The 16,147-nt window shown below is 39.2% G+C and overlaps 1 protein-coding gene across 11 annotated transcripts in view; it reads right to left on the bottom strand.

Annotated features, from left to right (window-relative positions):
* ADAM22 (ADAM metallopeptidase domain 22) overlaps nucleotides 1-16,147 on the bottom strand; it is a 238,401-nt gene that overhangs the window by 184,118 nt on the left and 38,136 nt on the right. For all 11 annotated transcript variants that reach the window (XM_019958884.2, XM_070787951.1, XM_070787949.1 and 8 more), the window contains exon 3: nucleotides 15,163-15,239. In XM_019958884.2, coding sequence (XP_019814443.2) covers nucleotides 15,163-15,239 — 77 coding nt within the window. The remainder of the gene's footprint in view (nucleotides 1-15,162; nucleotides 15,240-16,147) is intronic.

The following is a 16,147-nucleotide window of genomic DNA, read 5'->3' as shown; positions in this document are numbered from 1 at the left end:
CCATTATATCTACTGCTGTGGACAAGAATCCCGTAGAAGAACTGGAGTAGTCATCATAGTCAACAAAAGAATCTGAAATGCAGTACTGGGATGCAATATCAAAAACAACAGAATGATCTCTGTTCGTTTCCAAGCCAAATCATTCAATATCACACTAATCTAAGTCTATGCCCCAACCAGTAATGCCAAAGAAGCTGAAGTTGACTGGTTCTATGAAGACCTACAAGACCTTCTAGAACTAACACCCAAAAAAGATGTCATTTTCATTATAGGGGACTGGAATACAAGAAATACCTGGAGTAACAGGCAAATTTGGCGTTGGAGTACAGAATGAAGCAGGGCAAAGGCTAACAGAATTTTGCCTAGAGAAGGCACTGGTAATAGCAAACACCCTCTTCCAACAACACAAGAGATGACTCTATACATGGACATCACCAGATGGTCAATAACAAAATCAGATTGATTATATTCTTCACAGCCAAAGATGGAGAAGCTCTATACAGTCAGCAAAAACAAGACTGCGAGCAGACTGTGGCTCAGATCATGAACTCCTTATTGCCCAATTCAGACTTAAATTGAAGAAAGTTTCACTAGACCATTCAGATGTGACCTAAAGCAAATCCCTTATGATTATACAGTGGAAGGGACAAATAGATTCAAGGGATTAGATCTGATAGACAGAGTGCCTGAAGAACTATGGACAGAGGTTCCTGACATTGTACAGGAGGCAGGGATCAAGACCATCCCCAAGAAAAGAAATTTAAAAAGGCAAAAATGGTTGTCTGAGGAGGCTTATAAATAGCTGTGAAAAGCAAAGGAGAAAAGGAAAGATATATCCATTTGAATGCAGAATTCCAAAGAAGAGCAAGGAGAGGTAAGAAAGCTTTCCTCTGTGATCAATGCAAAGAAATAGAGAAAAACAATAGAATGGGAAAGACTATAGAGATCTCTTGAAGAAAATTAGATAAACCAAGAGAACATTTCCTGCAATGATGGGCACAATAAATGACAGAAATGGTATGGGCCTAACAGAAGCAGAAGATCTTAAGAAGAGGTGGCAAGAATACACAGAAGAACTATATAAAAAGATCTTCACAACCCAGATAATCACGATGGTATGATCACTCACTAGAGAAAGTCATCCTGGAATGCAAAATCAAGTGGGCCTTAGGAAGCATCACTGCAAACAAAGCAAGTGGAGGTGATGGAATTCCAGTTGACTTATTTCTAATCCTAAAAGATGATGCTGTGAAAGTGCTGCACTCTATGCCAGAGAAACTGGAAAACTCAGCAGTGGCCACAGGACTGGAAAAGTCCAGTTTTCATTCCAATCCCAAAGAAAGGGAATGCCAAAGAATGGTCAAACTATGGCACAATTGCACTCATCTCACACACTAGTAAAATAATGCTCAAAATTCTCCAAGCCAGCCTTCAACAGTATGTGAAATGTGAACTTCCAGATGTTCAAGCTGGATTTAGAAAAGGCAGCGGAATCAGAAATCAAATTGCCAACATCTGCTTTATCATGGAAAAAGCAAGAGAGTTCCAGAAAAACATCTATTTCTGCTTTATTGGCTACACCAAAGCCTGTGACTGTGTGGATCACAACAAACTGTGGAAAATTCTGAAAGAGATGGGAATACCAGACCACCTGACCTGCCTCTTAAGAAATCTGTATACAGGTCAGGAAACAATAGTTAGAACTAGACATGGAACAACAGACTGGTTCCAAATAGGAACAGGAGTACTTAAGCCTGTATATTGTCACCCTGCAGAGTATATCATGAGAAACGCTGGGCTGGATGAAGCACAAGCTGGAATCAAGATTGCCAGGAGAAATATCAATAACCTCAGATATGCAGATGACACCACCTTTATGGCAGAAAGTGAAGAAGAACTAAAGAGCCTCTTGATGAAAGTGAAAGAGGAGAGTGAAAAAGTTGGCTTAAAACTCAACATTCAGAAAACTAAGATCATGGCATCTGGTCCCATCACTTCATGGCAAATAGATGGGGAAACAGTGGAAAAAGTGACAGACTTTATTTTTTTACACTCCAAAATTACTGCAAATGATGACTGCAGCCATGAAATTTAAAAGACACTTGCTCCTTGGAAGAAAAGTTATGACCAACCCAGACAGCATATTACAAAGCAGAGACATTACTTTGCCAACAAGGTCCATCTAGTCAAAGCTATGGTTTTTCTAGTAGTCATGTGTGGATGTGAGAGTTGGACTATAAAGAAAGCTGAGCACTGAAGAATTGATGTTTTTGAACTGTGGTGTTGGAGAAGACTGTTGAGAGTCCCTTGGACTGCAAGGAGATCAAACCAGTCCATCCTAAAGGAAATCAGTCCTGAATATTCATTAGAAGGACTGATGCTGAAGCTGAAACTCCAATACTTTGGCCATCTGATGTGAAGAACTGCCTCATTGGGAAAGACCCTGATGCTGGGAAAGATTGAAGGCAGGAGAAGGGGACGACAGAGGATGAGATGATTGAACGACATCACCGACTCAACGGACATGAGTTTGAGTAAGCTCTGGGAGTTGGTAATGGACAGGGAGGCCTGGTGTGCTGCAGTCCATGGGGTAGCAAAGAGTCAGACATGACTGAGTGACTGAACTGAACTGAAGTGAATTGAAAACCTACACCCATACAAAGACCTGCCTGTGAATGTTCACAGCATCCTTATTCATAATAGCCCCAAACTGGAAACAGCAGTGGATCGATAGAATGTGTTATATCTATACAATGAAGTAACACTCCAAAATAAAAAGGAACGAAGTTCATCACAGATGAACTTCAAAAACACGCCAAATAAATGAAACCAGATCAAGACCACACGTTCATATTAAATGTCCAAAAAAAGGCAAATTTACAAAGATAAAAAGTAAGTTAGCCATTATCTAGAGATGGAGATAGGAATGCGAATTAAGATTAAATGGAAATAAGGAATATTTTGGGAGAGATGGAAAGTGTGTTACAACTGACATTGCATTTGGTGATGGTTGCACCACTCAATAAAGTTACTTTAAAAAATCATTAAAATGTATAACTTGAAATGGCTGAATTTTATGACAAACAAAAATACCTCAGTAAAAAACTTTATGAAAAGTCTTTAATTTTATGCAATAAATGTTTCTAAACATACTGTTTAGTTTTTAAAAGTCTGTATATGTCGAGTTATATTTGATAAGTACAAATAAAAGTAGTATTGAGAAAGAAATTATATAATAGGTACAGATGAAATTTTAGAAATTATTTTCTAAAAAGCACACTTAGGCAATTCCCTGCTTTCCCGTGGTTAGCAGTCTACCCTTCCACTACCAGGGGCCCAGGTTCAATCCTTGGTGTGGGAACTAAGCTCCCACAAGCTGTATGGTGCAGCCAAGGGGGGAAAAATGACTATTTTAAAATAAAAATTACATTTTGGGAAAATGTAATTTCCCAAAGTTGACTTAAAAACAAGTAGGTGAATACATCAATCCATCAAAGAATAGTTTATCAATGTCTTATTTATTAAAAGTATTACAGGACCAGTCAGGGTAAAAAGATAAGGACTTTAAAACATTAAAAATATATATGTGTGATTCCTATACTACAGAAGATAATGTTTCAGGGAATACTTTATAAGTGAAAATATCATTTTTATTGCTTTTATCTCTGATAAAAAAAAATACTAAGCCAGTTTCATGACAGTTGATGCAAAAATTCTAAACAATATAACAGCAAAACTAGTTTAGAAGTTAGTAATGGAGTACCGAAAAAAACTGGATCTTATCATTTTAAGCTAGAAATTGCCTTAAAATTAGTTGCAGCATTCTAAAATTGAAACCAGAATTTGTAAGTGGGCAACCTTCCCTTTTTGGAGGGGCAAGTTCCCCTAAAATATACTCGGAGTTCTCTGAATTCTGGGGAAATCTTGAAGCAGTAGAGAAAACCAATTACATTCACCTCAAGGTGTTAATTGCAGAGTTAAGCCACTACACATCTGTTGCTTCTCAACCTGCCCCAGTCCTGAAAACTATCTGTCCTTGCCTAAGCACAACATCAGAGGAAATTAGGAGCCAGAGTTAAAGCAGGAAGCCTGTGCAATCCTGATCTTTTCTACACCTCATGCAGGAGGAACGACTGTGACAAAGATGTATTTGGTGTTCTGGACCGTATGCCACATGGACTATTGTTTAAAGTTGAATAAGCCATCCTTTGAAAGCTCTTGGCAAGTCATGGGAGTCAAGTCAACATAACTCTGAAAGCAGGGGTTCAATTTCACCTTCTGAGAGTGGACGTCTCCGCTGCTTTTTACCTGGAAATAGAATGTAAGGTGCGCCTTGGACAGGAAAAAGAAAGAACTTCCTCTCTGCTCTGCCTGACTCTAAGTGGAGGATATGTCTTTGTGCATCTGGTGGCAGCACTGACCTTCACAAGAAGGACTGTGGACGGGTTTGGGCTTCTGGGTTCTTAGAGGGACCACTCCTGGCAGATGTTAGCAGCCATCACTTGCGGAGGATAGCTGTGTTCCTCAGAGCAGCTGTTAAGAGGTGCTATCTGAGGCAAGAATAGAGTGGCAAGACCAAAGAGTAGAGAACAAATCTCACAAACAGTTGAGGGAAAGAGACAGTTGGAGATGGAGGCAATTCACAGCAGGAAAACCAGCAGGGACTTGTGCCATGGTAATTTAAATAAAAACAGGAAGTGTGATTCCCTTTTATAGTCACCAGTAGAGAGGCCAGAAACAATGAATTATCCAATATAACAATGTAGAGTGTATCCTCTACGGTCAAGAATAATTTCTCATAACAGGAACCATTAACATAATAAAACACAAAAAGTCAGTTAAGAAAATCTGTATGTTCTTTGCATTGATTAAAAAGGTATTCAAGAAAAGCTAATACTCTTTACTTTAAAAAAAAGGAAAAAACTTAAACAAGATATGGGATATTGGTCTAACATGATAAAGACTTTGTTGTTCAGTCACTCAATCGTATCCAACTCTTTGCTATCCCATGGACTGCAGTATGCCAGGCTTCCCTGTCTTTCTCCATCTCCCGAAGCTTGCTCAAACTCAAGTCCATTGAGTCAGTGATGTCATCCAACCATCTCATCCTATATCGTCCCCTTCTAATCCTGCCTTCAATCTTTCCCAGCATCAGGGTCTTTCCCAATGAGGCAGTTCTTCACATCAGGTGGCCAAAGTATTGGAGTTTCAGCTTCAGCATCAGTCCTTCCAATGAATATTCAGGACTGCTCTCCTTTAGGATTGACTGGTTTGGTCTCCTTGCAGTCCAAGGGACTCTCAACAGTCTTCTCCAACACCACAGTTCAAAAGCATCAATTCTTCAGCACTCGGCTTTCCTTATAGTCCAACTCTCACATCCATACATGACTACTGGAAAAACCATAGCTTGGACTAGAGGGACCTTTGTTGGTAAAGTAATGTCTCTGCTTTTCAATATGCTGTCTAGGTTTGTCATAGCTTTTCTTCCAAGGAGCAAGTGTCTTTTAATTTCATGGTTGCAGTCATCATTTGCAGTGATTTTGGAGTGTAAAAAAATAAAGTCTGTCACTGTTTCCATTGTTTCCCCATCTATTTGCCATGAAGTGATCAGATTGGATGCCATGATAAAGACTAGCTCTCAAAAATCAAGAATCAACATCCTGCTTAACAACAAATTCTAGAGATACTCCTATCATCAAAAGAACCAAGAGAAAAATGTTATTATCATCAAATAATAGAGTTCAGGAACTTCTAGAAAAAGCACTAGAGTGTGTAACAGTAATAACTATCATCTTGGAAAGAAAACTAAAGCTCTCATGATTTTCCAGTCATGTTACTATCAAACTAGAAAACCCAAAGAAACAATGAACAGCCATTAGCAATATTAAGAATGGTACCAGTAATTAATTATAAAATATGATGGAAAAAAATCTCCACAGTAGCAACAAAAAAACATAATTCCCACGAATATGTTCTACATGAAATGCGTAAGACCTACAAAAACCAAAGTACTAAATTTTACTGTGAGACAGAAAAAAAAGGCTCAAATTTAAAAAACAACAACAATCACAATGATATAGATGGAAAGACTTAGTACCATAAAAGGTGCACTTTTCTCAAATTAAATTATAGGTTTAGTGGCAGTCCAGTTAAAATTCTAAAAAGAGAGTGACAAAATTACCCTAAATTTCCAACTAAGAACAGGCAAAAATATCCTAAGAAATTCTGTGAAATGAAACTAACAAGAGAGGTTTCCATGCTTGGTGTTATAGGCAAAACACTCTCCAACATTTACTTTTAAATGTTTCCTACTTCTGTTTCACCAGAGATTATATCCTTTGCAACTATTTAGATTGATGAATAAATGTTTTAGATGTTAACTTAAACAGGTGTGAAATGTCATATAGTGTTTTTTTGTTGTTGTTAAGATAGTGTTAATATGCATTTTGAAATATGCACAAATGAGTAACTTGAAAAGACAAAAAAAAAAAAGCTATGATAAATAGTATAGTGGTACTAGGCCCAATAACTAATGAACAGATCTTTAGAAGAGATTGCCTTCAGAAGACAGTAAAATATACAAAAACTAAATATGATGAAGAAAGGATCATAAGTCAGTATGGAAATGAGTGAAGAATGCAACTTATGGTATAAAAATATTAGTTATGTCTGCTTAAACTATTGTTCAAAGTCTTTCCTGTGGCCTAAAAGGATCCTTCTATTTTTTTACATGATTTGGGTCTCTCTCAGTTCAGTTCAGTCGCTCAGTCATGTCCAACTCTTTGCAACCCCATGAATCGCAACACGGCAGGCCTCCTTGTCCATCACCAACTCCCAGAGTTCACTCAGACTCACGTCCATCGAGTCAGTGATGCCATCCAGCCATCTCATCCTCTGTCGTCCCCTTCTCCTCCTACCCCCAATCCCTCCCAGCATCAGAGTCTTTTCCAATGAGTCAACTCTTCGCATGAGGTGGCCAAAGTACTGGAGTTGTGGCCCTTATGGTAAAGAATCCACCTGCAATGCAGGAGACCTGGGTTTGATCCCTGGGTTGGGAAGATCCCCTGGAGAAGGGAATGGCTACCTACTCCAGTATTCTTGCCTGATGAATTCCATGGACAGAGGAGGCTGGCAGGCTACAGTTCTTAGGGTCACAAAGAGTCAGACATGATTGAGCAACTAACACACACACCATCAACCTCATTTAATAACCTCTTGGCTCCTATACCAATTTTCTAAGCCATCTTCCTGTCTCTCAAACACACTAAGCTTACCCCTGCCTCCAGGTCTAGACACGCACTGTTCTCTCTGCCCTTACAGTCAAATGTCATCTTCTTAGAGATGGCCTGATAACAACTGCTGCTTAAATTTAAAAAAAAAAAACAAAAAAAAAAACAGCAACAATCACAGTGATATGGATGGAAAGACTGCTCAGACAGCATCCTCACCTCCACATCAGGCACCTGCTATTAATGGCACTGTCACTCTCCAATATTACTTTGTTAACATGTTCATTGCTTTTTCTGACTAGAATACAGGCTCCCTAAGAACAGGATACTTATTCACTCATTTCTATTGAAGGAAGATGAGGAAAGAAGAATTCTTACCATTTACTAAAGGTTTAAAAATGAACACACATGTATACATATGAATTACATACACATGTGTGTCTGAATTCGTGTGTGTTATGTACATACATGTGTGTGCATCTTGTGTATACATACATGTGCACATATATTTTTATACACCTATGTGTGTGTACAAAATGAAGGTAAGGACCATTATTGATAAGAACTATTCAACACAGATTTGTGTTCTACACAATAATTTGTATTAAATGTACATATAAACAAATATTTGCCATAATGAATTATGTTAAACAAGATAGTTACAGATTTATTAGTAACAGTGAGAAATCTCTTATGTTATTCTTTATCATCATATAACACCATCATTTAATTATAATCTTATCCTCCTCACTTATTTTTATCCACACTGTAAACATCTTATTTACCACACTGAAGATAGGACATGGTTAAGTAAATGAGACTTCCAAACTTAACCTTCAGTTCCAAATTGAATTCATGTCCTGTCTTTTACTTATCTTGATTCCCAGTTTTATTGCAAATTCAAGAGTCCCAGTGGAAAGCAAGCATATGATTCCCCCAAATGAAAGAAGACTGGACTTGCCCATCTGAATGGAATTTGAGTGTTCTTTGTCTGAGCTTTCTCCTGTTTCTCCTCCCACCACATCCCCATCCCCATCCCCAAACCCTGGCTCTACATCACCTCCTATCTGCATGGGCAACCCATCTACCGCCATCTACTGTTAGATTTGAGTCTTTGGTGTCCTCCCTACCCCCAGTGCCCTGGTGAAGAAGGAAAAAAAGCTGACATAAGAGGGAGGTGGGAGCCTCAGGACATGGGGACACATGTACACCCATGACTGATTCATGTCAATGTATGGCAAAACCACCACAGTATTGTAAAGCAATTAGCCTACAATTTAAATAAATAAATAAAATTTTTAAAAATTGTAAATCAACTATACGTCAATAAAAGAATATTAAGTACAAAAAAAGAATCAGAGTGAGAGAAACTATTTTTTGTTGTTACTGATATAAGAAGATGAAGAGGAAACAATCTATTTAAAAAAGTCAAAATTTACAAGTTGGATCATCCTAAGATCTGATAGCTGGACAACAGAATCTCTTCCAAATGCACACACACTACTATATTTAAAATAGATAACCGACAAAGACCTACTGTATAGTACAGAGAGCTCTACTCAATAATCTAATAAGCTAAATGGGAAAAGAATTTGAAAAAGAATATAGATACATGTGTATGTGTATAACTGAATCCCTTTCTAGTACACCCACCTGAAACAGACATTGTTGATCAACTATAATTCCACATAAAATAAAATTTTAAAAAATCATCAACAAAAAAACAGATGGGTTCTCTCTTTACTGTTATGTTTCACATCCTAGAACAACCAACCACAGTTCACGTGGAATATTTGCTTCTTGCACGGTGTGGGGTGTGGGGTGTACATGAATGTGTATGTGTGGTTTACTTCTGTCAGGCCACCTATTGTAGAAAAAAATCAAGGAGTTCTATAAAAAAATGTTTCAGTATTTTTGCATTCCTTTACAGTTTAATCATCTACTTCTTAAAGAAGAAAGGAGAGTTACAGGAACAGACTTGGCCTGAATTGTTTCAATAATAGAGTTAAATGTCTTTATTAAGCCTTTTCTTTCTGAGGAATGGTTCACAGTAAAGTGTAACACCAGTTGCTGACCTCTGGAACAATCCAGTGTTGGCCTCGAGACTTGTTTGACCAGGCCAAATCAGGTCAGGACAGGCATATGTTTGGTTTTATTAACGTATCTGTCCAAAAGAGTGAAATTCCACAACTGTATGACCCCTTAAAGGCGTTGAGAACTGCTTCCCACCCTTCCTAGTCTTGATAACACAAGAACTGACTGTTCTTTTCATTTTTAACCATCCCATAGTCTTTATCTGCTGCCTGTATGAGTTAGGACCCAAAGATTGAACTATTATATAATTTAGTTACAGATAAACTTGCTTCCTGAACAAGAAGGAGTATTATATAATGACACTTTTTCTTCCTTCCAATCTAAAAATACATATTTTGGGGATCCATTCTGCAACTGGAATTCAGCTACACAAGGACTTGATTTGCCTCCAGTTTAAAACAAGAGGGAAAAAAAAAAAGACCTATTCCACAGCCCTGGAATTGCTTCATAAAGCAAACAGCTTAGGTTGAAGAGTTCCCCAGATGGTGGAGTAGGAAGACCCTGGGCTCACCTCCTCTCAAGGGCATCCCAAAATGACAACTATTTACAGAGAAACCATTTATGTGAAAGACCAGAACCTACCATAAAAAACCTTCTACAGTTATAGATATAAAGGAGGAACTGCAAGGAGGCAGGTAGGAGAGGTGACAGTTGCCATATAGTTGAGACCCACAGCAGTGGGTGGGCAAACCATAAATGGGAGAAGAGCTATAACTGCAGAGATTGTCCCCTAGGAATGAGGAATCAGAGCCCCACACTGTGCTCCCCAGCCCAAGGGTCCAGAGCCAGGAAGGTGAACCTACAGAATGTCTGGGTTTAAAGGCCAGCAGGGATTACTTTTGGGGGAAGCCAGAGGGCTGAGGAAAATAGAAACTCCACTCTTAACGGTCACATGCAAAATCTCACGTGCTCTGGGACCCAAGGCAAAAACAATAATTTGAAAGGAGCCTGCATCAGATCTACCTGATGATTTTGCAGTGTTCCAGACAGGAGACAGGAGGCACCGAGATGCTGGTGGCAGATATTTTGGGGAGCAAGTTTTGCCACGTGGACACTGGCCCTGGTGGGCACTATTCTGGAATCCTCCCTCTAGCTTATTAGCTCCAAGACCCAGCTCTGCCCGCCAGCCTGTAGGCATTAGTACTGGAACATCTCAGGCCAAGCAACTACCAGAAGGAGACACAGCGCCACCCACCAGGAGACTAGCTGCCTCAAGACCCACTGAGTCCATAGCCAATCCTGGACACAGCTTTGTGCATCCACCATGGGTCCCGGGACCTGGCTCCACACACCAGGCTGCAAACGTTCGTTCCAGAACATCAAGGGTCCTGGAGCCAGAGGTGCCGGGATTCTGCTCTGCCCACACCAACCCCAGAATCTTCTTCCCTGCCATGTTCCCTCCTCCCCAACCCTCAACATCCGCCTCACCCTGCATCTGGCTCCATTCACCAGTAGGGAAACACAACTTCAGGACATCCTCGATCCCCCAGCACCTCTATCAGGAATTGGCCTCAACCAACAGTGACCCAGCACCAGTTCTGGGACCCCTGGATTCTGTAGCCAGAGACCCCAGGACTAGACCCTGCCCACCGACAAGCCGAATCAAGATTTGAGACATCTCAGGCCCCTCAGACAGTGGTCCTAGGGTCTAGCCCCACCCACCAGTCTTGGGACTCCCAGGGCCCTGCAGTCACAGCCCTCGGGACCCAGTTCCACTCACCAGTGAGCCAGCACTACCCCTGGGAACCTTTGAGGTTCCACAGCCAACCTTGTCATTACCTGGCCCCACCAGCCAGTAGCCAGAAGCCTCCACACAAGGGGCAACCAACTGAACAGGGGGGCCAGTCATGTCAAGCAGCATGCCCACAGTAGTCAGCCCACTACATCAGAAGCACCCACACAGCCCACATAGGGAGAACCCCTATAGCACATAGCTGTGATGACCAGAGCTACTAGAATACTACAAAAGGCCAATTCTCCAACACTGGGAAAAGTAACTGATTCACCATATACACAGGATGAAATTTTGCATTTTCAACAACATAGATGGACCTAGAGCATATTATGCTTAAAGAAATCAGTCAAAGACAAATACTTTATATTATCACTTATATGTGGAACCTAAAAAATTAAAAAAAAATTGAATCAATATGACAAAACAGAAACACATTTACAGATATCTAGGATAAACTAGCACCTGGAAAATCCCATGGACGGAGGAGCCTGGTAGGCTGCAGTCCATGGGGTCACTAAGAGTCGGACACGACTGAGCAACTTCATTTTCATTTTTCACTTTCCTTCATTGGAGAAGGAAATGGCAACCCACTGCAGTGTTCTTGGCTGGAGAATCCTAGGGATGGGGGAGCCTGGTGGGCTGCCGTCTATGGGGTTGCACAGAGTTGGACACGACTGAAGCGACTTAGCAGCAGCAGCAGCAGAATAAACTAGTGGTTTCCAGTGGGGCTAGGGAAGAAGGGGGTGGGTAATACAGGGACAGAGGATTAAGAGATACAAATCACTACAAGGATATATTGTACAGCACAGGGAATATAGGTATTATTTTATAATAACGTCAAATGGAGTATGCTGCTGCTGCTGCTGCTAAGTCGCTTCAGTTGTGTCTGACTCTTCGCGACCCCATGGACTGCAGCCCACCAGGCTCCTCCGTCCATGGGATTTTCCAGGCAAGAGTACTGGAGTGGGGTGCCATTGCCTTCTCCGCAAATGGAGTATAATCTATGAAAATTTTGAAACACTATGTTGCATATCTGGAACTACCATAATATTGTAAACCAGATCTATCTCAATTTTAAAAACTTAAGAAGAAAAATTAAATTAAAAAGTATGTTAAATAAATATTATGATACCTATGAGTGAGAAAAAAGAAGGAAGGAAAGAAGGATAAAGAAAGCAGGAGAACGAAATGGTTAGCAGCGATGGTGCTGCAGCGCCTGCTGCCCTGGAGTACTTGCTGGACGATCTTTGGGTCTGCGGAGGCTGCGCTCTGGGGTTTGAAGTCAATAAAAAGAAGCTGCCTCAATTTTTGTACTGCTATTTGTGAAGGTGTCACTTATAAGGAGCTTAAAAACCTCCTGAAGTCTAAAAAAATTATGTTAATTGATGTTAGAGAGCCATGGGAAATTTATGAGTCTGGAAAAATCCCTGGGTCTGTCAATATACCATTGGATGATGTAGGTGAAGCTCTACAGATGAACCCAAAGGACTTCAAAGAGAACTACAAAGAAGTAAAGCCATCCAAATCTGACAGTCTAGTGTTCTCTTGTTTAGCTGGAGTGAGAAGCAAGGTGGCTATGGTCACAGCAATATCTCTGGGCTTTAACAATGCTCAACACTATGCTGGAGGATGGAAGGAATGGGCAACCTATGAACTTTCAGAGAAGAAACAAGGAAATTGATTTTTGGAATATAAGCTGACCCTTTCCTTGTGTACATGCAGCCCAGAATAGTGGAATAGGCAAAAGAATAAAAATGTAGCCCTGGAAACAAAAAAAAAAAAGAAAGAAAGCAATGGAAGAAGGGAGGGAGGGGAGAAGAGAAAGAAAGAAGGAAGAAAAAGCTTAAAGAGCAAAATAATCAATTTTTCATCTTTCTGCTCCCTAACCAGCATAACCACAAGACAATATATAAAGTGAAACCATGAAATAAAAACATTCTCCATAAAAATAAGGAAAAAACCCTTTGTATCAAATCATTCTAGATTATACAACATAAAGAAAATAGATACTTGACACCTATGTTTAATATAGATCACAGGCAAAAAACAAAACAAAACACAGTCTGCATATTTCTCAGTCCAAACAATCTCTATTTATGCCATTTATGCCATTGTTTTATCCTTTGTACTGCAATAAGGATGGACTTTCTTGCCCCTATCTCGAAAGAAATTTTGCTTCACCCTTACTATTCTAAGTTTCATGCTCTGATAAGTATGGCCATATGTGTTTCTCCCTCAGGAACAGAAAGCTTTAGGGCTCAGATGTCTCCGGAGGAAGTCAGGTGACTTGGGCAAGATGAATAAATATCCGTTCTTCATTGGGGTACTGAAAGTCAAGGCATTACACTGTCAGAAACCAGAAAACAAAGCAGGAGCTATTCCCAGGAACAGTGATTTAAAGGAAGGATGAGAAAGAGTCATTAAATTAAGAGTCTTTCCAAACCATACCCAGACTTTCCAAATCATACCCAGATACATATCTCCACTTTTAGAAGCCAGTCCCAAACACTTGCCCTCTTCCTCTTTTTTATTTTATGTTTTGTTTTGGTCACACTGCACAGCATATGGGATCTTAGTTCCCAACCAGGGAATTTCCCCTTGAAATGGAAGCTCAGAGTCTCAACCATGGTACCACCAGGAATCCCTGACATCTTTCTTTTTTGCTGCTTCATTCTTCCCCAACTGACAGCCTCCACTCTCATCAGTCATCTCCTCTATCTCCTGGCCTACTCCAGCCTTTGGTTTCTATGTCAATATGACTTCCCATTCTAGAATTTAGTGCCTATCTTGTGCTAAGGATACATCAGTAAAGGAAAATAAATCTCAGTCCTCAAGGAGCTTAAATTCTAGTGGGAGGAAAAAGACCAACAACAAAAATTAGTTAAAAATTAAAATATAGAGAACTAGTTGACCATACAACAATGCTGCTCATCAAATTTTTGACCTGCAAACATGTCCATTTCATGAGTCAAACTTTATATCAAATGGTGATAATATTATTTTTAAAATTAAGCAGGGAAGAATAGGTAGTAGGGTGGATAGGGAGGTAAGTACATAGACGGTAACTTAAAACAAGGCAATCAGTCTCCAAGTGGTAAAATTATATGAAATGGTTTTTCTGCTCTTTCATTATTCTTCTAAGGAGCATGCATTCCTTCACAATGAGTTTTTTTTAAAAACTTTATGATATCAAAATTGCTGAAAAACTGAAATGAGTCATTGCTATTTTAGCCACTAAGTTGTGTCTGACTCTTGTGACTCCACGCACTGTAGCCTGCCAGGCTTCCCTGTCCATGGGATTTTCCAGGAAAGAATAATGGAGTGGGTTGCCATTTCCTTTTGTAGGGAATCTTCCTAATCCAGGGATCAAAGCTGCATCTCCTGCATCGGCAGGCAGATTCTTTACCACTGAGCCACCAGAGAAGCCCAAAATGCATCAAATAACCATCAATTTTACAGTATTTACATCAAGGAAGAATATAAGACAGATCATATTAACACAATCTTATTCATGCCCTATGAAATTGGAAAGTCACACCCTATGAAATTGAAATTCATGCCCTAAAAAACACTGTGTAGTATAAAATATCTAACATATTATGTTCTAAACCATGAATTTTAAAAATAAGAAATAAACTATTTTAATCAGTATTGTAGAAATACAAATTTGTTACACTTTTTAATATACATGAATCAAAGAACAAAACAGTGCAAAATATTAAAGTATTTCCCTCAATTTTACATACTTGAAACTGTTATACTTGTTCAATTTCAAGTGGATATCCATTTTCTGTTATTTACCAGACTTTATAACTTATAGTCAATAGGTACCATAGTTTTAAATGTAGCATTTCACTGTTATTGGAGAATGAACTGGCAACCCTCTCCAGTATTCTTGCCTGAGAAATCCCATGGACAGAGGAGCCTGGTGGGCTATGGTCCATGGGGTCGCAAAGAGTCGTACTTGACTTAGTGACTAAACAACTACAAACTGTTACAGAAGATGAAGCAAAATGTAGGAAGCAAACAAAACTTTACAGAAGGATAAGAAAGTAGATTCAATGTGTATCTAAAAACAGTGCATGCAGCTCAGGAAAGACTTACTGATTTAGCAGGACATCAAGAATAAAAGATGTTCCAAAGGCATCCAGCTGGAAGCTTGCCTGGTCAACATGAGTCAACTGTAATATCAAAAAGATAAGAGGAATTTAATACGCACCCATGGAGATCTGATGATAAGTGTATCTCATGATCCTCTGAAAGTTTTATAATATTAATTAGAAAATCAATTCAACATGGAAGTGAAATAAAAACAAAGTAAAACTTTACCTTCTTTGAAGCCATTCACTAATCTAAAGTACCACTTAACCAAGGAAGGCAAGTACCCTCCCTTTCTGCTTTATCTCAAGTGACTAAATATTTCATTTCCAAGAAGACTGAACTACATTTCATTCTGGTTTAAATGACTGACTCCTTTAAAATTAAGCTTTGCATATTAAAAAAGAAATAGGGAAAATAAGTTAATGCCAGACTAGATTAGTATGATGAATGTGATCTATTATAAGGAAGACATCTAAACTTCTAAAAAACCCTTTTCATCCTATCTCAAATACATACTTTAAAAGTAATAGTTCAGTTCTAATTTACCAAATGGGATTTCATCAAGGTTTCTGCAATTTCTAAGAGAAAAACTGAACCCTCACCCATCTACTGCAAACATCACCCATTAAAATTTTACTGGGAAAACCCATCACTATTTCCTATGCCATTTTAGGGACTCCCAGAGAAAATCACAAGGGATTCTAAAAAACATACAGTGTTACCAATAATATTAACATATTGAATAACCACATGCATTAACTGAAAAGAGTAAGCAAAACTATTTATTCCAACTCTTCATATAACAGAACTACACCTAAGCAGTAGAACTATAATAGCATCCAAAATTTCTACAGTAAGCATGTATAATTCCTGCAGTAAGCATGTATAATTCCTTCAGTAAAAAAAGCAAACACTATTTTAGAAATGTAAACCATCTGAGCAACTGTATTTATGTAGCATGTGAGGGAGATGGTGGTGCTGCTCCCCA

The sequence above is a fragment of the Bos indicus genome, chromosome 4 (assembly GCF_029378745.1).
Source record: "Bos indicus isolate NIAB-ARS_2022 breed Sahiwal x Tharparkar chromosome 4, NIAB-ARS_B.indTharparkar_mat_pri_1.0, whole genome shotgun sequence".
Classification (NCBI taxonomy): domain Eukaryota; kingdom Metazoa; phylum Chordata; class Mammalia; order Artiodactyla; family Bovidae; genus Bos; species Bos indicus.
The sequence above is the reverse complement of the archived record's forward strand: the minus strand, read 5'-3'. Positions and strand labels throughout refer to the sequence as shown.